Genomic DNA, 22,109 nt, shown 5'->3' with positions numbered 1-22,109 from the left:
CAGTGAAGGCTCTGCAGCCGCAGCAGGTGTTACTCACCTGTTTGGAGTGAGTCAGCTCCAAGAGACTGGAACCGGTATTTCAGCCCCCTCCTTGCTCAGGGGCTGGCCCTGTGTCACCGTGACAGGCAGGCCCCAGCGGGACATGAAGTGGCCCAGGGGAGCAGGAGCTCGTACCTGCCGGTGGTGGCTGCTGGATCTCACACCTCAGGGTGCAAACCCTCCCTGCAGGCTCCTCCTATCCCACCTGCCATTCCCTACACAATTCCTGTGGTGTCTGAACGCTGCAGCAAAAGGTATCAGCTTGGCTCTATTTACAGCTCAGCAAATCCTACTTTCTAAACTTTTCCTTTCCCCTGCTCAAGCTGTGTCTCCTCCTCCTCCTTTTCCATGTACTTTGCTCTGTGAGGGCTGGGCTCTGGCTGGGACATGCTGGCTCTTCCCTTGGCATGGGCTGACTGCAATAATATTCCATGTTTTGGCGTGTCCCTCTGGAATGTGGGGGCGGTGGGAGCGGTTGTCCTGCAGCCTCCTCCCATCTCCCAAGAATGTGGCTCTGTGGAGCTTGGTGGGGTCCTCAGGGGCTTCAGCAAGTGTGTGGGGAGAATTGTTGGTGGAAAAGCCGTGGGGAGAATGCTCTGTGCTGGAGCTGGTCGGTAATTTGGCCTCTGTGCTCCAGACTAACCTGGTTAATGGGCACCATGGGGGCATGGAGGTACCTGGGTGTCAGCCCCGGGTTCTTCCACCTTCACAAGCATCACCCTGGTCCCTCCTCAGCTCAGGCACATGCTGTCAGTCCTGCTGCTCTCAACTCAGCCCCAAAACCAGCAAATAAATTGCCTTTGAAATCTGTGTCCCCCATTCTCTGTCCCTGCAGTGAGGGGATGATAAATCCAGTGTCTGAAACAGAATTATCTCACTGGGAGAGGGAAGTGAAGACAGCACATGACAGTGATGGTGAAAACATTTTTGAGCGGTCACAAGGTGCTTTGAGGCAAATGAGGGACATCCAGGTCTACACATAAAGTCTGTGACTTCCTCAGAGTCATCCTTGCACATCCCTGCCAAGGAGCTGGCAGCTCTTGTGCCAAACCTCTGCTCCTGCACAGGGCTCCCAAGGGGAACAAAGCTTTCACAACTGCTCTGTCCTGTGTGGGTGGCTGGAAGTCCCCTTTGCTCTTCCCAGAGGGATGGAGTTTGCCTTGACATCCTTCTAAAATGTCCCAAATGAGGAGGGAGATGCTGTGTATTCCCCACTTCCTTCCCAGGTGCCACCAGCTTTTGTGAGGTGTCCCCAGAGTGCTCAGGAGAGATGTGGGGTCAGGGCTGGAGTTACTGGGGGGCCCCACTGGAAACAGGGAGGGGGATGACTGACATCCCTCCTGGGTATGGAATCGTTCCCCACAGCACCCAGTGGATACCTCACCCCCCAAAAAGGGGAAACAGGGAAATCTCTCATTTTGAAACCACCTTTCTGTCCTCTGCCTGGTGCCTGCACTGTCCCCTTTGCCAATGCCTGGCAGGCGCCACTGGCTTCTGCAGAGTCATCAGACCCCGTGCTTAAAAGGAGAAGTGAGGGAGGGACATGTTGAAATCAGTTTTGTTAATATTTGTCCATCTCCATCCGAGAGATAAGAGTGTGGCCAGGCTGTGGCTTCAGGATCAAGACAAGAGGTAGGAGATAAACTACTGTTAATGTTGCTGGAGGATTATTTCCTAGCAGCTTTTCCTTTAGGGGGAAGATGATTCCCTATAAAGACAGTGATGATGTTTGTTCTTTGGAAATCTGTTTTCTCAGCCGCTATAACCCCATTCACAAGTGAACTGTGAACTTTATTTATACTGGGGACAGGTATAAAGGGTTTTCCTTTAGGATGACTTGTTTTGGAAAGGAATGTAAGGCTCCACTCCACATTGTGCAGATATATGTTGGTTATTTTGGGAGGCAGACTGACAGCGTGGGAAGCAGGGGCTGTTTTGTGGAATGCCAACCCCCTCCCTTTGTAAAGTCCTGCCTTGGATGTCTGGAATGTTTTGCAAGTTGTCTGCCAGTCTGGGGAACTTTATCAGGAGTTTATCAGAGTTTATCAGGATTGTCTTTATTAACCAGAAATCCTCGCTCATTCTGGAGCCCTTCTCTTATTGATTTCTGGACAAGGAGTAATTTGAGGTGCAAATACAGGAGCTCAGTGATTTTTGTCACTGGTATTTTGTGGAACAGGTGGTTGCTGCTAAAACCCAGGGGGAAAAAAAGATATTTGCTGCTTTTGAGACCTGATCACCAAAGAGCTCTCCCATGGCACACACAGAGGCTCAGATCCATGTGATCCCTGCACAGATTCCTTCCCAAGGACCATGCTGGCCTCTGATGGGAGCTGGGTGCTCCCACCCTGCCGGGCTGTGCCTGAGCATTTCCAGTGGACACTGTAGTGGCCAGCTGGGGAACTGCTGGGGAAAGTGCTTTTAAACAGACACTTCCACACTGCAGCTGAACTTTTGCTTTCTAAAGCCTGCACAACCCCAGCCTAGGCACCAGCTCCTGGCCAGAGGGTCACTGCCTGATGTTTACCCGTAGTTACAAATGGGTTTTATTTCTCCAGTGTTACAAGGAGGAAAGAAGTGGGTTTGAGGATTACTAAACCCTTTCAGCTCTGCTCTCTGTGCTGGTTGAGGCAAGAGACATCCTGACTGCTGTTAATTTTTGTTGGCAAGGAGCAGTGAAAGGTGTGAGCAGCTCAAGGATGCTGAGTCCATGTCCTGCCTTTACCTCTGGAGTTCCTCTTTGCAGAGCCAGATTTTGTTTTTGCAATCAAAGCTAAAAGCAAAGATGCCAGCAATGGTTTCCAAAGGCCATCATGCACTTTTCTCTAGTTCCCACTAGCAACATTTTGCAAGAGAGCACAGAGCTGGTGTCCCAGATCAATAAACTGCATTTGTGTGTGTCACGGGACAGGAATCGGCTTCTCCACCACATCCCCTCCATCAGCAAGGGAGGAGATGCTTTTAAGCCATTTGTCCAAGGTGAGCCAATGAAAAAAGGCTGGATAAAGCCAAGGCTGAGGCTGGCAGAGCTGGGTAAGCACCTCTGAAATGTCTGACAGTTACCAGAGCCCTCCTGACAGGGGAGAGAGCAGAAGTGTAACAAGCAGCTTTTTGCAGACCTCAGAGGACAAGGCTGGAAAACCTCAGGAGTGCATTTCAGCTTCATGGTGTCTCACTGTATCTCTGGATTTTTATTGTGTAGATTATCTTGGCATCCCCCTACTCCTGGAAATTCAGTGTTTTTATGCTGTGTAGCCCCTCTAGGTCCCAGTCCTGTGCTGGCTGTCCTGGATAAAGAAAATCTGCATCCCACTTCAACCCTCTGCTTTTGCTCTCAACCCTTTTTCCATCTCCTGGTCCCACAACTTCAGGGAGCCCCTTTTGCCATTATAACCTCCTCTTACAGGGTTCCAGGGCAAAGGGAGGTTGTGTCTCTCTCAAAGCAATTAAAACAGTGCAGCCTGCCTCAATTAAAGGACTGGATGAGTGCAAGGCTGGAAGGGACTGGCTGCCTCTCACAGAGATGCTGCTGCCAGCATCCTCCTGCAGCCCAGCTTGGAGCCAGCATGCTGTGGGGCTCTGTGCTGATGGACTCTGATTCCTTCACTGGTATTAAGGAGGCAAATTCTCCAGTGCAGTTTCCATGGTCATGGTTTCCTGTTTGGATTCAGCACAAATCCTAGAGTGCCTGCACAGCACCTCTGATCCCACTGTGGAGCCACTGCTGCCTGTGTTGCATCTGAAGCATCTTTTTGAATGGCTTTTGGACCATCCAGGGGTCAGGAAGGTGTGAGGAAGACAAAACCTGCCCTTGGGGAGTCGCTGCCGTGCTGCAGAGGGCCTGTGGCAGTGACACCAAACCCCAGCAGTGACACTGAGCACGGGCTGATGTCCTTGTCCTTCCCCAGGCTGTGGGTCAGGCTGCTGAGCAGAAAATGCTTGTGCAGCTCCACAGCTCCTCCAAAGCCCAGCCCGCTCTCAGCTGTGCCTGGAGACACAGCAGACACCCAGCAGCAAACTGGATCTTCCCCTGGCATCTCCTGATGCCCAGCCAAGCCTTCCCCCACCCAGTTTTTTATCAGTGAGAGCATCCTGATAGGGATCTTCGAGGGGAGTGCTGCTCTGTGACAGGCCTGGCAAGCTGCAATCAGATAAAGTCTTTACAAGAATGAAAGCTGATGGTAAAGAGCAAGTTTTCAGCATAATTTCTTTCTGCTTTTTTTCTCAGTAACCAGCTCTTTCTGGACAGCCTGTTTGGGGAAAAGGTCACAGGCCCTTTCTCAGTGCTGTTCTTGGCTTTTCATTGCATCTGCTCTCAGCCCAACCTTGTGCAACTCTCCTGGGTGTTGCAAGGACTTCCCCTGCTGCAGCTTTTGCATGGGGGAATCCCATCCATCCCCCGGGGCTGAAGACACCCCCTGCTCTCTGCAAGGTCCCTGCCCCTGCTCTCGGCACCACGGATCCCAAAGACACATCAGAGCCCACATCCTTGCTGTTGTCTCTGCTAATCCTCTCCATCACCCCCTTCCCCTGCTGGGCTTTGCTTTCTCAGGACTATTTCTCTGCAATTCCTGGCTCGTGAGTGGTGGCAGGGGCTGGATGTGCCACGTCCCCCGTGTGGTGCCATGTGTGCCAGGCGGTGCCGGTGGCTGTGGGTGCAGGGTTGGGGTGTCTGTGTCCCCGGGGTGCTCTGGCAGGAGCCCTGAGCGCGTTTCCGCTGCTCTGACATGGCCACGCTCTGATAAAGGCTGTGGTTTCCTCCTGAGAGCGAGAGAGGCAGTGGGGGAGAACACAGAGCTGCAGCCCTGCCCCACACTCAGCCTCCCCCCGAGATGGATCCCTCTGCTGAGAGCCCCCCAGGGACCCTCCCCGGGGAGGAGAGCCCCGAGGTAGGTGCCTTTGAGCTTTTTGGAGGTGTGCTGGCACCAGGCAGGGTCAGGGGGGCTGTGCCCAGGGGACCCCGGGGACAGCGCTGGGTGCTGGGGCTGTAAAAGGGGAATGAGAGAAAGGGAACCGAGGTCTGGGGGTGCCCGAGAGATGGGGGTGCCACACCCGTGTAAATGGGCACCCCACGGGCTCAGCTGCAGCTCTGTGCCCCCACTGAGGTCCCCTCTGGGCTCGGCTGTGGTTTCCCAGCACTTCCCAGCCTCTCTGGGCTCTCTGCTGCCGGCAGCTCCCCCAAAACCTGCTCCAGGCCATCCCAAAACAAACAGCTTCCTCTGGGTCCCCACGTCTGTCCCCGTGGGAAGGGACCCACAGCTCTGCCCAGGGCTGCTGGGAGGGCACAGTGCCCCGTGCCCTGGATGATCTGTCCTGCTGCTGGTCCCCACTCGGGGACTTGTCCTCCCTCCCCAGGGCCCCTGTCCCTGCTGCAGCTGCTGGGGTGGGCTGATGCTGGTGGTATCCAGACCTGGGTTTAAGCAACACTCCTGGATTTGAGCTGGGTTCTTGGCATGAGGATTAGCAGCAGTAAACAGGTCCTGGTGGCTCAGCTCAGCTTTATCTTAAGCAGTCCCCTGTGCACATGGGAGCAGCCCCTGTGTCCAGGGCAGAATGGAATGACAAGGAGCTGCCCCCAAAAGCAGCAGGGATTCCTCCCCCTGCCCTCCTGTGCTACCCCACTGCTGGGCAGGGCACAGATGTTTGTGTCTTGCGATAAACAACAGCAGCAGAGAAATAAAGTCCCTTTTCTGTCCCCTCTGCACTTGCAGCCTTGCAATGGGGCAGCGCTGGCTGTGGGGATGCTGAAAGATTTGGGATGGGGCCATGTCCCCCTTGCCTTGGCACAGGCAGGACAGTGCCAGCAGCAGCAGGAGGTGCCCCTGGGCAGGGGCAGGCTGGGACCCTCCTAAGTGCAACAGGTGCCCCTTTCACAGGGGGCTGCTCAGCCAGCAGAGCCCCCAGCAGCCACCAGTGGGTACAAGAAGAGATGTGGAAGGTGGGGAGAGCAGCTCAAGGGTTAAACTCGCCAGGGCTGGAAGGGTTGAATTCAGTCCAGATGGCCGGGGGATTATGCCAGCCCTAGATTTGCCATAAGCAAATGTTCAAGCTCGGGGTTGGTTTATTTTTTTCTGTTAGGGGTTCCTAAGGTCAGTTTGGGGCCTGGGCTGACCCACAGGTAGGATTCATCCATCCATCCATCCATCCATCCATCCATCCATCCATCCATCCATCCCTACCAGTCCTGCATGAGCAGGTGCTGGGATCATGCTCTGCAGACTCCCCTCAGCCCAAAAAAGCCCAAAGTCATTTTAAAAACTTCTGTTACATGTTTTGGTGTCAGCCCCTTGTGCTCCCAGAGGCTCCAGTACCAGGACTGCTAACAGATGGCACAGGGACACTGGTCCCCTTCCTCTGGCAGTGTCACTGCTCGGATTCAGTTCTTGTTTGGAAGGTCAGTGCTGTTGCTGGCCATCCTTCAAGTGGGGAATGAGCAGTGCACCCTTGCAGCTTTCAGAGATTTGTAGCAGTGCACCAAATCCTGATGGATTTTGGCATCTCCTCGCCCAGCCTGGAGCTCCTCACGGTGCTCTGGCCCCCTGCCCTGTCCCTCAGCTGCTTTGCTCTCCAGCCTGCTGCAGTGAGTGGCTCTGGGGGTGAGAGGTGGGTGATTGGCTTTTGAAGCCTCCTGGGGGTCACCCCCAGCTGCTGTTGTCACCCTCGCACCCCCTCCTCAATTAATGGGGCTTGGGGGTGAAGTTCCCCGTGCTGCCCTGCTGGTGGGTGATGGGGGACACTGTCCCTCAGCCCTGGGGTGTCTGTGGGGTGTCACAGTGTCCTCTGGCACATCCCACCCTCGTGCTGTGGGTGATGCTGCCCCATCCTGGCTGCCCTGCCCTGTCTGGCCACGATTTCCTCCTCAAACCACGCTCTTGATGGGAAACCTCTCTTCTCTTCTCTCCCCAGATGGATCTGTCCCACCGGTTCTCCAAGGAAGAGGTACGAGCGTGGCCCCACTGTGCTTTCCCTTGGTGGCACTGGGGGGGTGGCAGTGCTGCAGGGCTTTGGGGACGTGGCTCAGCTCCTGGAGCTCCAGGACAGGCAGTGGTGGTGGCCAGGGCTGGGTGCAGGGGGTGTCAGGGCCCGGGATGGGGCTGGGGGAGCTGTGAGGAGGAAATCCTGCTGATCCTGGGGGGTGCACAGAGCATGTCCCTGCTGGCTGTCCCCACATGAGGTGTCAGCACTGTCCCCCCACAGCTGGCCCTGCTCTACCAGGAGGTTCTCTACACCATCCTGCACCGCCTGGGCAAGCCCAAGCAGCAGCACATCGGGGATTCCCAGGAGCTCTACTCCTATGTGCAGAAGGTGTGTCCCCCCAACAGGGTCCCCAAAACCTGTCCCCTGACATGTCCATCCTCCCACCTACAGGGGATGGTAAGGATTTGTTATGCCCCAAGCTCACACAGTGAGTTTTTACAGGGGCTTTGATTTACTCTGGTGGTTCACAGGAGACCACAAAATCCTCAGGAGGCTGAATAACAAACTTTTACTTGCAAACTTGAGAATATTTATGTTGAATATGGTTGGGCTTTCCATGTGTTAGTGGCTTGGACTGGACCAGGGGCCAGGATGTGGAAATGCCCCATCCCACCTATGCAGAACTTGCCCTGACCCCCACCACACACAATTTCTCTCTGCTCGTTTGGAGCCAATAATCTTCCCTCTGGCCCCCTACAGGGTCATGCAGAGGAAGCTTTTAACAAACACCATGAAAGATGTAGCAGCAGCATCCAGCCAGAGGGCTGGGAGCATCCTGTGGCTGGGAGATACTAGCCCTGGAGAGGAGTTTGTCTTGGGGATGGTGGGAAGAAGGCTCTCCCTCTCTCCCTCGAGAGATTTCAGCTGGTTCCCACCCTTCCTGCTGGACTCTGCCACTTTCCTCCCCCCTTGGGCTGGTTCCAGGGAGCAGAGGGAAGCCCCTGGCTGCTCTCCAGCCCCTGTTCACAGGGCAGCATCCATCACCAGCCCCAATATCCACACAGGCTTTTGGCATGGACGCGGAGGAGCACAGTGTGATCATGCAGCAGGTCATGGAGCTGGAGGTACAGTGTGCAGCTGGGCTGGTGCTGGGGGGCTGCAGTGCCTCTGAGCCCCTCTGACTGGGACTTGGGGTACTCTGGCATTGTCACTGCTTGGGTGGGAGCTGATGGCAGGGTCCTGCTCCGACCCCATCCTTTCTTGCAGGGTTGAGCTTTCCTCACAGGGTTGCTGACCCCACACATTAATAGCTGTTTTTTCATTTTCCCAGAGCCCCATTTACTGCCTGAAAGCCACTGTGAAGGAAGCCAAGGGAATTTTGGGTAAAGATGTCAGCGGTAAGTGGAGATGGGTGGGTGTCCCGTGGGAAGAGGGGCAGCTGCTGCTCCCGAGTGGAATTCCCACACCTTCACCCTCACAGGGCTCAGTGACCCATACTGCCTGCTGGGCATCCAGGCCAGGGGCCAGGAACCAGCCCACCCTGACCACAAGAAGAGAATGAAGGCTGTGGTGAAGGACCTCATCCCTGAAGACCAAATCCATCGCACCCAAGTGATAAAACAGACCCTCAGCCCAGTGTGGAACGAGACCTTCATCCTGTAATCCCCCACCCCACCCCTTGGCTCTGCCCTCTGGGGGGATGCAGGGCATGGCCAGGGCTCAGCTGTGGATGGGGGTTCACCACTCCAATGTTCCTCAAGTAACAAAATCCCCTGGTGCCTTGCAGGGAGTTTAAAGATGTGGAGACAGCCAGCTTCCACCTGGACATGTGGTGAGTGACCCTCACCCTGCCCCCAGGGTGTCCTGCCTCCTGGGATTCAATCTGCAGCTTTTTTAAAGGCCAGAAGCCAGCTGGGAACCCTTTTGCCCATCACTTTGTGTGGAGCAGTGCAGGATGTGACCTGTGCCAGCAGAGAAATCCCAGGCAGGCCTGGTCCTAAACCCTGGTTTCATTTCTGGAGAGAAGCCACATGCTGGCAGATTTGGGCTGGGTTTGGGGGTGGCCTCAGTCCTGCCACTTCCCTGTTCCTGTACTTTCCCTTCTCCACCGTCATTGCAACTCTCTGCTCTGTTTTTCCATCTCCTGGATTTCCCCCTTTCCCCGCCGTGGGCTTCGCGCAGGGACTCGGACGTGGTGGAGTCGATGCGGCACAAGCTGGGGGAGCTGACGGACCTCCACGGCCTCAAAAGGTTGGTGCTGCTGTGGCCCCAGGGCTGCTCAGGAAATCTGGGCTAGAAAATGTTTATTTGCCTGCTGGATTTTAAAAATCACCTTTGGACGGAGGAAGGGAGTGCGGCAGGTCTGTGTCACCCTGCTCCACGCCGAGCACGGCCGGGTCACAGCTGCAGGACACCTTCCCACCCCCTTTCGTCTGTTCCTTTCAGGATCTTTAAAGATGCTCGCAAAGACAAGGGGCAGGACGATTTCCTGGGGAACGTGGTGGTTCGGCTGAAGGTGAGCGCCGGGTGCCTGCCCTGCTCCAGGTTAAACCTCCCGGCAGCACAGCCAGGATCCCTCCAGAGCCACAAACTGACCTCAGCTCCCTCCCTGTGCACAGTCACCCCACCACAGTCACTGCACAGCCTGTGCTTTTAACCCTACACAGAATCTCCCTGCCCCATGAACGCAGTGGGATGAAGATCCCCTGGTCTCTGAACAAGATCCTTCTCCTGGGGAGGCTGCCCAGGGCTGTCCCTTTGTCCCTGTGTGCCTGCAGGACCTGCACTGCTGGAGTGACCAGTGGTACCAGCTGGAGCCACGCACAGAGACCTACCCCGAGCGGGGGCACTGCCACCTGCAGTTCCTACTCACGCACAAGAAGGTGGGATGGGATGTGGAAAGGGATCCTTTCCCTTTGCCTGGGCAGGATGGGACAGCTGCCTGTCCCTTGGGGCTCGTCTGGGGCTCACAGGTGCCAGCACCAGGGTCTGCAGGTGCTGACCCTCCCCTGAGCTCTGTGCCAGCACCAGGACCCTGCTCCCGGGGCACCTGCAGCCCTTGGCTCTCCAGCCCCTCTTTTTGGGTGCTGTGTCCCCACTGTGAACCCTGCTCCCGGGGCACCTGCAGCCCTTGGCTCTCCAGCCCCTCTTTTTGGGTGCTGTGTCCCCTCTTTTTGCTGTGACAGCGTCCCTGTGTGTCCAGGCAGGTGATGGCTCTCTCTGCCTTGTCTCTTTCCAGAGGGCCACCACGAGCAGCCGGACACAGCCGAGCTACACCGTCCACCGCCACCTCCTGCAGCAGCTGGTGTCCCACGAGATCCTCCAGCACCAGGTACCACCCGCACCAGGAGCAGCCCTCCAGCAGCTGGGCTGGGGGAGAGCTTCCTTTGCAGCCCACACCCCGACACACTGTGTGATGGGAATGAGGGTCAGGATGATGCCTGGCATCCTTCCGGGGCTCCCACTCCTGCACAGACACCCCCTCCCCACCCTGGTGCCTGTCCTCATTCTCCCTGTCTTGCTCCAGGACACATTGCCCCTCCCTTTTCCTCCTGGCAGGCCGGCAGCACCTCCTGGGATGGGGAGCTGAGCAGCCACGCCAGCACCGTGCTGTACCTGCACGCCACACAGAAGGACCTCTCTGACTTCCACCAGGACATGGCGTGAGTGCCCCGCACCCAGAGCGCCCCAGTGCAGCGCTCAGGGCCTTCCTGGGACCCTCTGCCACAGCTGGTCTGTCCCATGAGCTCAGGTGTTGTCCCCAGGACACCTGGGTGCCACCCCTGTGACCCCAGCTGTGACTGTGGCTGGCTCCTGGGTGCCCCAGCCCCCGGGGGCTCAGCCCAGCCCTTCCTCCTCCCCAGGCAGTGGCTGGCCTACAGCAAACTCTACCAGAGCCTGGAGTTCAACAGCAGCTGCCTCCTCCAGCAGATCACCAGCATCGAGTACCGGTGGGTGCAGGAGCGCCTGAGGCCAGAGCAGGTGAGGGGGCTCCAGCACTGCTGTGGGACAGAGATCAGGGAAAGGTGTCCCAGGCACCCAGCCCAGAGCCTCTCCTCCTAGGAGCCCCTGGGAACCCTCCTGTGTTCCAAGAAGGGCAGGAGATTGTGGGGTACAGGGGTGCCAGGGTGTTGGAGGCATTTCCCAGTGCTTTGTTCCCCCCTCTGTGGAGAACCCCTTACCCTTTGCACTGACATCCCCTCCCCCACCTCTGATCACAACCCCCTGCAAAACTTAAATATGACCCAATTTCTGTTTCTCACAGCCTTTTCAGCTTTTCCCAGAGCATCCCCGCACCCTGCTGAGACACTGAATTTTCCATGCATAGCAATGAGGTTTAAGCACAAAGCTCAGTTCAGTCCCTCCAGGGAGAAGCTACCAGAGACATCAGGGGGTTTTTCCCATCCCTGGAGCAGGCTGGAAGGGAATGGGAGCACCAGGTGCCATGGTCCAGCCAGCATCTGCCTGTCACTGAGGAGGACAGTGCATGTTTCCTTTCTTCTCCCCAGAAAGCAGAGCTGGCCGAGTCCTTCCAGTCCTTGCTGACCTACGGGGTCTCCCTCATCCGTAGGTTCCGCATCGTTTTCCCCCTCTCTGTCCCGAGGTCCAAGGAGAGGCTTCAGTCCCTGCTCCGGTGAGTTGGTCACTGATGCCAGCTGCACCTGGGGTCCTGTGGCTTGGTCACTGAGATGGACAAGCCCCTGAGCTTGAGCAAGACTCAGTGTGAGCCCTTTGTCCCCATCTGGGCTGCTGTGACACTCATCCTGTCCCATCCCTCGTCCTGGGCTCCCTGTGGCGGTTGTTGCTGGAAGGGAATGCTGTTTGGGCAGGGTCTGTGAGGGAAGGGGTGTTTGTTTCTCATGGCAGGTGCTGGGTTTCACTCGAGGTTCTCACTTTGCAGGGTCCTCGTCCAGATGTGCAAAACAAAAGCTTTCCATGAGCTGTGCACACCCAGCCCTGACCTCACCCAGATGGTCTCAACAGCTCTGAAGGTACTGGGGGTCTCACCCACCCCAATCCCTGCAAGGTGGGACCCTGTGGCTCTCCCTTTCCTTCCATCCCTGCCCAATGCCCACACCTCAACAAATCCACGTGGATCACCCTGGCATGGGAAATACCCACCCCTCTTCAACCTGGTGGTCCCTGCCTGTGGTTCTCACCTCACCCAGGGCACAGGGAGAGTGAAGGGGGTGACAGAGCTTTGCTCCTCCTGCTTCCCTGCCATCCCACCAGGTCTCCTCTCTTGCAGTCAGGCACAACCGAGTGGTTTCACATGCAGAAGCAGCACCTCAAGCCCATGGTGAAGGTCAGTTCCCATCTCTGTCCCTCTGACATGATAAAGTCACCTCAAAATGTCTGAGCATCCAAAACAAGCTGTTCTTTCCTTTGCAGAGCATAGAGGAGAATAGCAAAGCCTTGTCCAAGCTCCTCCAGGAGGTGATAGAAGACCTCAAGCAGTGCCAAAAGATCTGGAATAAATTGTTCAGCACGTAGGTTTCCATGCTCGATCTCACCCCCATCCATCTTCCCTGGGATCAGGAGTGACAGGGCATTTTGATGCCTCATTCCTTGGCCCTGGGACTGCACAGATGGGATCTTTGGTGCCATCTCTGCCCCTTGCAGCTGTGCTGTCCTCACCCAGGACACAGCCTGGCAGGCTTTGCTGGGCAGGCTTTGCTGGGCTGGGATTGGCAGGCTCCTGACTCCACATTTTTCTCTTGCAGCAACCTGAAGCTGAATATCTTCTCCATTGCCTACCTGGAGCTGGAGAGCCTGGTGAGCAAGCCCGGGCTGCTCTGCCCTCAGGGGACTAAAGCCTAAAGCCAGGCTGAGGTTTTTGGCCACCCTTCAGGTGGCACCTGCTTGTTGCAAGGCTGGAAGGGGAGCGAGAGAAGCTCTCCCTCTCTCCCTGTGTGCCCATAGAGTGACTTTGGGGACTATTTGACCCAACAAATCTCCTCAAATGCCACCCAAAAGGAAGAGGAGTCCCCTGAGCTGACCTTGCTCCAGAAGGAGCCTTCCTGGCCGGACCTCAGTGTGTGTCCCCTGCCCTTGCTCCCATCAGGTCGCGGAGCACGTCCAGGAGCAGCTGCACGAGGTTGACAGCAGCATGTCCAGACCCACAGCTGAGAGCCTCTTCGATCTCTACAGGAAACTGCAGGAGCTCTGTCAGATGAGGGACTCCCTCCCAAACAGGTATGAGAGCTCTCTCCTCCTGAGAGAGGAGAGCTGCCAGAGGGAGGGATTGAGCAGTTAACTGAGAGGATCTCTGGATCCTTCCCACTCACCTACATCACTAATTGCACACCAGGCAGAGCAGGCTGTTGGTGTCAATGGGAGCATCACCAGGAGGGTTTTGGGCTCATCTCTGGGTGGGATTGGTGTGAGAGCAGGAGGGGTGGTGGTCCTGTGCCACTGCTGTGCGGTGGGAGAAGCCAGCACATCATCCATAGGGACGATGTCTTCATCCACAGGGATGGACCTCTGGCTCTGAGCAATTTCCACCAGTGGTTCGAGGAAGCATTACCCCTGTGGCTGCAGAAGGCTTACACCACCACACTGGAGAGGGCTCAGAGAGCCATCCAGATGGACCAGGTAACGTGGGGAGGAGAAATCTCCCTCCTCCCTTTGGGACACTCCAGCTGTCCTCCATGGCTTGCTGCTGTGCCTGGCTCACAGCACTGAGACCACCACATAGGTGCCACTGGCAGCCCAGGAGCAGCCTGGTTCTTCTCCCAAAAGCATAAAAATATCTGGTTCCCTGGGCCAGGTGATCCCCCCCACCCTGGTCCTGCACAGTGTCCCTGGCAGCCCACAGGCTGATCTGAGCACCCTGCATTTGGGCTATGCTGCGAGAATCCCCTTTGCTTCCAGCCTCCCTGAAGAGGGGAGGAAAGGCAGCCATGGGGCCACAGGCTGCCCTTCAGTGGGGTCCAACAACACTGGGTTGGTGTATGGAGGGAAGCAGGGAGCTCGTGCTGCTCCATCCATCCTCATCTCCACTCTCTAAAGTGGTTGTGTGATGACATTGGGATCCAAGGAGCTGATGAGGGGCCAGAGAGCCCCAAAGTGAAGGAGCAGCTCTGCTCTCTGGGATGGCATCTCTCTGTATGAGCTGTTTGCCTTCTCTGCCCCTCAGCTGAAGCCTTACGGGTATCACAAGCACAGCACATCCACCGTTGACCTGTCCACCTGCTACGCCCAGGTCGTGACAACCTGGCAGCAGCTCAACTGGCCAGACCCTGAGAAAGCCTTCATGATCATGGTCAATCTCCTGGAGGTTTGTACACCTGGGCACCAGTACCTGGATTTTCCTCCTCCTGCTCTTGAGGACGTGTCTCCATGAAGGAGCCGGTGCCCCACGGTGATGTGAGTCCCTGAGCCCACAGTGGTCCCCGTGATGCCTGGTTCAGTCCCGTTTGTTTCCTCTCTGACCTGCAGGACATGTGCAAGATCTCCCTGATGTACTGCAAGCTCATCAAGGAGAGGGCTGAGGCTCTGTCGCTGAGCGAGCAGAACGAGGGCGAGGCGGCCAACAAGGTTGGTTCTGGAACTTGTCCTGGTTGCTCCAGGAAGGGCAGGATTTGGCCCTGGTTTCTGGACAAAGAGGCAGCTGAGCTGCTGAGAACCCAGCTGACATCCCCAGTTTGGGTTCCACAGGGACCAGCTGGCCATGAAAAGCCATAATCTGAGAAAATCAGGAGGGAAATGATGTGAGCAGGATGGGAATGGGGACACAGGTGAGGATGAAAATGAGAATGGAGATGGTGATGGGACTAGGCATGAGGATGGGGATGGAGATGGGAATAATGATGGGGATGGGGATGGAGATGGGAATAATGATGGGGATGGGGATGTGGGGTGCTCCAGGGAGTGTGGACCCTGGAGTAGACCCTCCTCTCCCAGCTCTGCATCGTGGTGAACAACATCGAGCAGCTGCGGCTGCTGATGCTGAAGCTGCCGTCGCAGCTGGACTGGGCCCAGCTGGAGCAGCGCACGAGGGGCATCATCGACCCACAGCAGATCCAGAACGCTCTGCACAACCAGCTCCACAGCACCGTGGCCTGCCTGGACCACGAGGTCCAGGACGTGGTGCAAGCTCTGGCTACCAAGGTGACCACCTGCCACTGATGGCCCTCACCCAGCCCACAGCAGTCTCACCCAAGGTGTCCTGAAGCCCATAACGCTCCTGGGATGGAGACAAGGTGGAGCTGGGCGTGGGGAGGCTTGTGCAGAGGGCAAAGTCCAAGTCTCTTCCTGCATTTCTCCCTGGCAGCTGGAAAAGGGCATTGCCAGGCACATCCAGGAGCTCTCATCTTCCAGTAACACCCAGAAACCTGAGGATGTAAGTATCTGGTCCAGCCCCTCCTGGACCATCTTTTTTGGACAGCTATGGATAGCCTTTGCTTGCTTGGTGGGTGTCTCTCACCCTCCATCCCTGCTCCCTGCCCATGCCTGGGGCACAGGACACACCAGTGATGGGGCCCAGATCTCCACAGCCTTCATTTGATGCCCATGTCAGCAGCAGGACCTCAGCAGGCTCAGCCTGCCTGTGTTCTGTGGGAAGGAGCCCCTCTGGGATCCTCCCTGGCCTGCTGTGTCCTGCTGGATACGCCCCCCCTGCACTCCCCAATGCCCCTCTCCTCTCACTGCAGTCCATCACCCCACTCATGAAGTTCCTGGAGTCGGAGCTGCAGTACCTCAACGAGCACCTGGTCCAGGAGAACTTCAAAAGGTGACCAGGGCACTTGGGATGCACTGTGGCAGAGGCCACCAGTGTCACCATCTCTTGGGCAGGAGCATCCCCTCAGCTCCATGGGGCTTGGGACCATCCCACTTTGGGGCTGGCAGGATGAGGCACTTCCTTCTGGGGCTTTGCAAAGCCCTTCAGCTGGAGACAAGCCCAGCCACTGGATCCTGCTCACAACCTCCCTCTCCCCTGCAGCCTCCTTACTCTCCTGTGGCAGCACACCCTGTCCGTGCTCTCAGCAGCACAGGGGCCACAGGTGCCCTCGGTCCAGCACTGCCAGAGGCTGTTCTGTGCCCTGAAGGTACCAAGGGGAAGCAGGGGGTCCTTGGCAAGGACAGGGGTTTGGTTGGTGGCTGACAGCATCCTTGTCCCCAGAGCCTGGAGCTGTGCTTCCACGCCGAGGGCTGCGGGCTGCCGCTGGAGACCCTCCACAGTGCAGCCTTCCAGGTATGGAGATGGGGATGGGAGTCCCTGTGGGTTGCTTTGGGAGGAAGGGATGCCAGGGATCCCCAGGCTGTGGACCTGTCCGTGTGCTTGAGCATCACCTCACACCCTCCCACAGAGGCTGGAGTCTCACCTGGCCCTCTGCTCCGCCACCAGCCGCAAACTTATCCAGAAATACTTCAGCAACAGGATCCAGCAGCAGGTAGGAGTCTGGATGGTGCCCCCAGCCCCCTCCCACATCCCACCCTTGCCCACAGGCCCTGCCTGTGGAAATGTGGAATTTCCCCACCACCCTCCCAGTCCTGGGGCTGTTGGGGCAGGGTTTGCACAGTGTTGAACAGGAGGAGGCTCAATTCATCCCAGAGGATTCCAGCACACCCTGGTACCCCAAAATTCCTGCTGAGCCTCTGCCAGACCTTGTGTATCCTCTCCATGATGGGGATGAAGGGCAGCACCTTTATCCTTGTACCCCACTGCCCAGCTGGACACCAGCTCAGAGAAGTACGGGGCCGTGACCATCAAAGCTCTGTACCGGCCTTTGGAGCAGAAACTCCGTGTGGAAGTGCTCAACGCCACCAACCTCATCCCGCTGGACTCTGACGGTGAGTGTGTGTGGGCAGGGGAGACACACTGCCCCACGGCCCCTGCCCCTGCTCCCCGTATGCCCCAGTCAGGAGAGATGCTGGCAATGCTTGGACTCTCTCTTGGTTTGCTTTTTTGTCCAAGGAGGTGGATTTGGGGGAAAAGAGGGGTTATTGCAGTGGTTCTGGGTGCTGCGGTGGGATGTGGCAGGCAGGACTATGCAGGACCCACATCCCACTGTTTGTGGCACAAGCCAGCAGCCAGGGCAGGCGGCTTTTATCATCGTGCAAACCAGCCGCAGATAAAAAACCACTCTGGGGGTGAGCAGCGACCTTCTGCCGGTCCGGCTGTCGTTCGGGGAGCTCTCCAGGAGAGGTCACTCCTCCTGCAGCCACCCCTGGCCGATCGCTGTGCCGGCAGGGTTAGGGATGTCCCCGCAGCCTCCAGGAGCCCGGGGTTGGGGTGAGGATGCCCTGACCCCCCCCTGCAGCCACCCCGGTGTGTCCAAGCCCCCCCGGTTGGGTTCATCCGTGCAGAGGGGCCAGGGGAGGGGGCTGATGTCTGCACCCCACCAGGCTCCAGCGACCCCTTCGTGCAGCTCACCCTGGAGCCCCGGCACGAGTTCCCCGAGGTGGTGGCCCGGACCACCCAGTGCAAGAGGAACGAGCTGCACCCCCTCTTCGACGAAGCTTTCGACTTGTACGTAGGGACTGACACCCCCCGGGCCCCCCCCACTCCCCGCAGCCCCTCGGGCTTCAGCAGAGCCTCTGCCATGGGGCTGCTGCTCCAGGAACGGGCCGTGCCCAGGGATTTCAGCCCCTGCACCCCAGAGGGGTCCCCCAAACAGCCGGGATGGTTCGGGGCTGTGCTGGGGCCCCGGGCGGGTTGGGTCAGTGTGGGGCTGTGCATTCGCATGGGGCACGGCAGGCTGGCACCGAGGGACCGAGGGGACGGGGTGCGATTGATGATCCCCTGGTGCAGCTTGATCCCCCCCGAGAAGTGCCGGCAGGAGGGGGCCTGTCTGCTGCTGACCGTGTTTGACTACGATGTGCTGGGGGCCAACGACCTGGAGGGCGAAGCCTTCTTCCCCCTGTGCCACCTGCCCGGCCTGGACAGCGAGGAGGACGAGGCTGACATGGGACGGGTGCCCCAGAGCCGGCTCCCCCTCACGCACCCCAAGCCCACGGGTACGTGGTGCCCCAGCCGGGCCGAGGCCCTGCAGAGCGGGGAGGGGGCTGTGGGGAGCAGCTCCCACCATTACCGCCCTCTTCTCTGGCAGATGAGATCCTGCAGCTGCTGGAGTCCAGGAAAAGGGACAAAGAAGCTCAGGCCTTCGTTAAGCTCCGCAAGCAGCGAGCCAAGCAGTCCAAGGAGACAGAGTGAGGAGGGGAAGGAAGATGGCCTGGAAGGAGGGGTCCGGCCAGCGGGACTTCTGTGGTGCTGGGACCAGAACCTTCTGCAGGGAGTGTGGGGACAGAGGGGTCCCTGTGCCTGACCCAACTCACCCCACCTTCGGCAGGTCACCCAGGGAGGGTGGGCAGGTGGATTCCGGGGGATTTCTTTGCCTGCCTGGACTGGTAACACTACACGAGGGATGTGGAAGTGTGGCTGTCCCTGTCTGTCCCTCTGGAGCTTGTGACTGCCAGTGCTGCATCTCCTGGCCGTGTCCCCAACCCTCCTGTCTGCAACATGACTGACTCAGGCTGGGGACAGCCATGGCCAAACCTGCCTTCATTTTTTTTTATTTTTTTTTTATTTTTAAATTTTTTTCCCCCTCATTTTCTTGTGGATAAGCCTCTTATTTTAAATGAAAAGCCACAAAGCAGATGCGTGGGCTGTGTGCTTTGGGGCAGTGGCCCTGTGCTGGGAGCAGCACAGTGGGGTGGGACAAGGCATTTGAGATCTGGTGGGAGCTGCTGAATTTCTCCTTTTTTAAAAAGTGCATAGCTGTTGTGTCTGTTTGGTTTTGGTTTTTTTTATAATTTTACCACCAATTTTACCTCCTGGAAGCCGGGGATCTTGCAGCAATCAAGAGCATCACAGCCCTGGCAGCCAGACCAGGAGGTATTTTGGGCAGCTGACAGTCCAGGCATGGGGTGCAGGTCCCTGGCATCACTCCCAGCCTGTGCCAGGGACCCGGGTCCCTCTGGAAGTGGTGGGAAGCCCTGCAGGGTGCATCCACGTGGGGTGACCCAGTGTGACAGCAAAAACGCAATGCAGGTGGTTGTAACAATTTTGTGGGTTTTTTGGAGCTTGTTTTTGCTGCAATTAGTACTAATTATACACCTGGAGCTCCCTCTACCCCCACCCTGCAGGGAGATGGCCGTGTTTGAGCTGCAGCAGGTCCCTGGGAGCTGCCAGGGACCAGGGAATTAAAAGCATCCCCCTCCCGGGTGCCTGAGCACCAGCTGCTCCCTCGGTGGGCAGAGCAGCCGCTGGGTCAGCTCAGGTCAGATCCTGGATGCGGGGGTGGCAAAAGAAAAAAGCTCCTTTGGTATCTGTGTGACAGAGCCCACAGCAGGGGGGATTAAGGCGCTGCAGGCTCTCAAGGAAGCCATTTGCTGGCTTAGGTTGCAGTGCAGAGAAATAATATTCCAGAGCTGGGTCTGGGAGTGTGGGGACATTTCAGTGTCATTTCAGCTGGCTCCAGCACCCTGCAGCTCATCTGGAGCTGGCACCTCACACTTCATAACCTCATTACATGAGGCTGGAGGTTTGAATATGGTCTCAGCTCATTTTTAGCTGTTTTTATAAAAATCACTGTGTCCCACCTTGCCCTGGGCTGGCACCAGCAGGCGTGTCCCAGGGAGCAGGCAGCACAGGCTGACCTCTCATTTGGGATTGCTTGCATTGTATTATTCAAGGTGTTATAGCTTCATTTTTGCTCAGCTCCAGGCACTTGTGTGTGTCTTCTCCCACCCTAAAAGAAATCCCACCTTTTATAGAGAAAGACTAATAAACCTTAATCAGTCAGAGCACAGCTAGCACCATGGAGGTGGAGAACAGCCCAAGCATTAAAAAATAAGGCTTGAAGCACACAAAACCAGCTCCTAGCAAATGCAAGAATGATAAGAGGAAGAAATCTCCATCATCATCCTCCTAATCCTGGTCAAGGACCCGACACAGGCAGATGGCCAGAACACAAGAGGGAAGGGGCTGGCACTTAGATCTACTGATTTTATTGTGTTACCAATAATCTGCAATACAAATGGGCCCATTCAGATTTTTGTTGTGATTGGACTAATGGGAAGTGGTTGATACATCTTTGAAGCATTAATTAGACCAAAATTAACAGGTAATTTTTGGATCCACAGACTGGGTGTGTTCTTTTGGGTGCCAACACACAGAACACTGTGCAGGCACAGCTCACCTCTGCCCAGCCTGGCTCTTCCAGGACATAAATCCATGTCCAGACCAAGAATTTGGGTGAGAAATGTTTTGATTTGCCACCTCAAAAGGGGACTCTGCCCCACCATTGATGTTCCCCCTCTTTCACTATGCCTCCACCAGGAAAATGAATTGCAACACCCCGAAAACAGAGGGGAGCTCAGAGCGAAATTACTCTTGGTTGTGTGAAAATTTGCCAACAGATCTGTTGTTTTGAAGGCTCCAAAGCCCAGATTTCTCCACCCTCCCAAGGCCCAGAGCAGAGCCTGGGGCTGCACATCCACCCGGGCACGCATGCGCACACACACACGCACACACCGCTTCAGTTTGTAGTTTTTTTCTTAGCAAAAAAATAAAAATTTATTGTCCTCTAAAAAAAAAAAAAAAAAAAGAAAAAAAAAAGAGAAAAAAAATCCATCCTGCCCTTGGAAACTGTGACACAGATTGAGTTCTTTCCAGCCCCACATGCAAATTCACTCTGCCAAGAAAAGAGTCTAAACCAGGTTTCCGACAGCCAAAACACATATTTACAGAGTACGAGAGAACGACAGCTGAAATCACAGTTCTATACATGGAATCAACAACACGTTTTACACCACTGATCACCATTCTGCCAACTTCTACACGGACTAGGGGCGCCTCTGCCCAGTGCCCTTCCTCCTGGGGAAAGCAGGGAAGGGACTGGGCAAGAATTGCCACCAGAAATACTGCAGTGTGTATTATTATTATTATTTTTTTAAAACGTATACTGTATTTATTTTGTTTTAACATTGGAAGCTACGGAGTGGGGAAGCCCCAGAAATCTCTCCAATGCAGTCACTACTTTGCAGGAATACTTCACCTTTAAAATACTAGATTTTACATCAGTAACATCTATTTTGCTGTTGGCCATCACTCCAAGGATTGTAACTCTGGAGGAAAACACTGGTAATATTCTTCCTTCTCAGATAGGGGAAAAGGAGGAAGAGAGGAGGTTCGGAGACTGGTGGAACAGCAAGGGGTGACTGAGTCCATTCAGTGTTATGGGCTTCCTCCCAGGGTAAGGAATTCTCTTCATTGTCTCAGCTGCACAAGCCTTGCCAGTGGCTCAGGTTCAGCTTCAGAGATGAACAAAAGTGTAAAACCCTTTGGCAGGGGATCAGCTGCAGGGACCCCCCAGGGGAGGGATCTGCTTTAGGAATTGTGCTCCAGCTCTGAGAGCCTTGCCGGGTCCCTCCCGTGCCACAGCAGGCACGTGGCCGTGGCACCTAAGGCTGGAGAGGAGCTCAAAGTGGTCCTGTTAGCCCAAAATGCCAACATCCTTCAGCTCCTGGCTCTCACCTACAGCTCCAACCCTGCTTGTTGCTCTGGATCTACCCAGGCTCCTGTTGTCCCAAGCCACCTGCTTTGGGTTGGTTTTCCATAATAATGTAAAAGTTTATTGACCTTTAGGATGCTGTGGTTTCACCACACAACCACAACTCCCTTCCCCCAGCTCTCAGAAGGGTCTGACCTGCCCAATTCATCACCCAGGTCAGCTCTTCTGAAGCTCCCAAAAATTTGGGGAGGAAAATGTCATTATCCAAGGACTCTGTGTGAGGGGGCAGGACCCAGATGTGGTCGGGGCTGTTCAGCTGGGCTGCTCCCCCAGGAACCCTGTGTGGAGCCCACTTTTATTTGTTTGAAGCCCCCTCAGCTCTGCTGTGTTACTGCGTGCCCTGTAAAGGGAGTTCCTGCTTCAGAAGGAAGCCTGACAGTACGTGACAGGGGCTGCACTTATTAGCACCAGGTTTATTTCAGCTCTTTTTACACCACACAAAAGCTGATCACAGACTCTCAAGCCTCAACTGCAGTGCTGTGATTATGGTTTGTCCTTCCTGCACGGAGCAGGCAGCAACAACTGCTGGAGTGGGTCAGGAATGCTGCTCCTTCCCCCTGCTCCCACCTCATTTGGTTCAGAAATTGTCTTTAAACGGCCCACCAGAACATTCACAAAATATGCAAAGATGAA

The 22,109-nt window shown here is 56.2% G+C and overlaps 1 protein-coding gene across 8 annotated transcripts; it reads left to right on the top strand.

The window, feature by feature from the left end:
• Positions 1-190: 190 nt before the first annotated feature.
• Positions 191-20,039, top strand: UNC13D (unc-13 homolog D). Of its 8 annotated transcripts, none has more exons than XM_015645621.3 (32): positions 191-293; positions 6,946-6,978; positions 7,237-7,344; positions 8,022-8,081; positions 8,288-8,354; positions 8,438-8,615; positions 8,744-8,788; positions 9,139-9,207; positions 9,403-9,472; positions 9,735-9,839; positions 10,196-10,288; positions 10,516-10,619; positions 10,821-10,938; positions 11,466-11,590; positions 11,858-11,948; positions 12,206-12,262; positions 12,349-12,446; positions 12,681-12,732; positions 13,022-13,152; positions 13,431-13,551; positions 14,096-14,236; positions 14,398-14,496; positions 14,863-15,069; positions 15,233-15,301; positions 15,612-15,691; positions 15,902-16,007; positions 16,082-16,153; positions 16,269-16,352; positions 16,632-16,752; positions 17,308-17,431; positions 17,714-17,919; positions 18,012-20,039. In XM_015645621.3, the coding sequence occupies exons 2-32, from the start codon at positions 6,946-6,948 to the stop codon at positions 18,113-18,115; spliced, it is 3,138 nt and encodes a 1,045-aa protein (XP_015501107.1). In that variant the 5' UTR covers positions 191-293; the 3' UTR covers positions 18,116-20,039. The 8 variants fall into 8 exon arrangements, with proteins under 8 accessions (XP_015501107.1, XP_015501106.1, XP_015501109.1 ...); XM_015645620.2 differs by lacking the exon at positions 191-293 and adding an exon at positions 1,586-1,671; XM_015645619.3 differs by lacking the exon at positions 191-293 and adding an exon at positions 4,814-4,928.
• Positions 20,040-22,109: the final 2,070 nt, after the last annotated feature.

The sequence above is a fragment of the Parus major genome, chromosome 18 (assembly GCF_001522545.3).
Source record: "Parus major isolate Abel chromosome 18, Parus_major1.1, whole genome shotgun sequence".
Taxonomy (NCBI): domain Eukaryota; kingdom Metazoa; phylum Chordata; class Aves; order Passeriformes; family Paridae; genus Parus; species Parus major.
Note: the sequence above shows the minus strand (reverse complement) of the source record. Positions and strands in the feature narration are given on the sequence as shown.

Excerpts from the sequence above, each read along its gene's own strand:
- UNC13D (XM_015645619.3), top strand. The coding sequence starts at position 4,872 with ATGGATCCCTCTGCTGAGAGCCCCCCAGGGACCCTCCCCGGGGAGGAG. Across the intron at positions 8,616-8,743 it reads TGGAACGAGACCTTCATCCT|GGAGTTTAAAGATGTGGAGA; the intron begins GTAATCCCCCAC and ends GGTGCCTTGCAG. Across the intron at positions 15,302-15,611 it reads ACACCCAGAAACCTGAGGAT|TCCATCACCCCACTCATGAA; the intron begins GTAAGTATCTGG and ends CTCTCACTGCAG.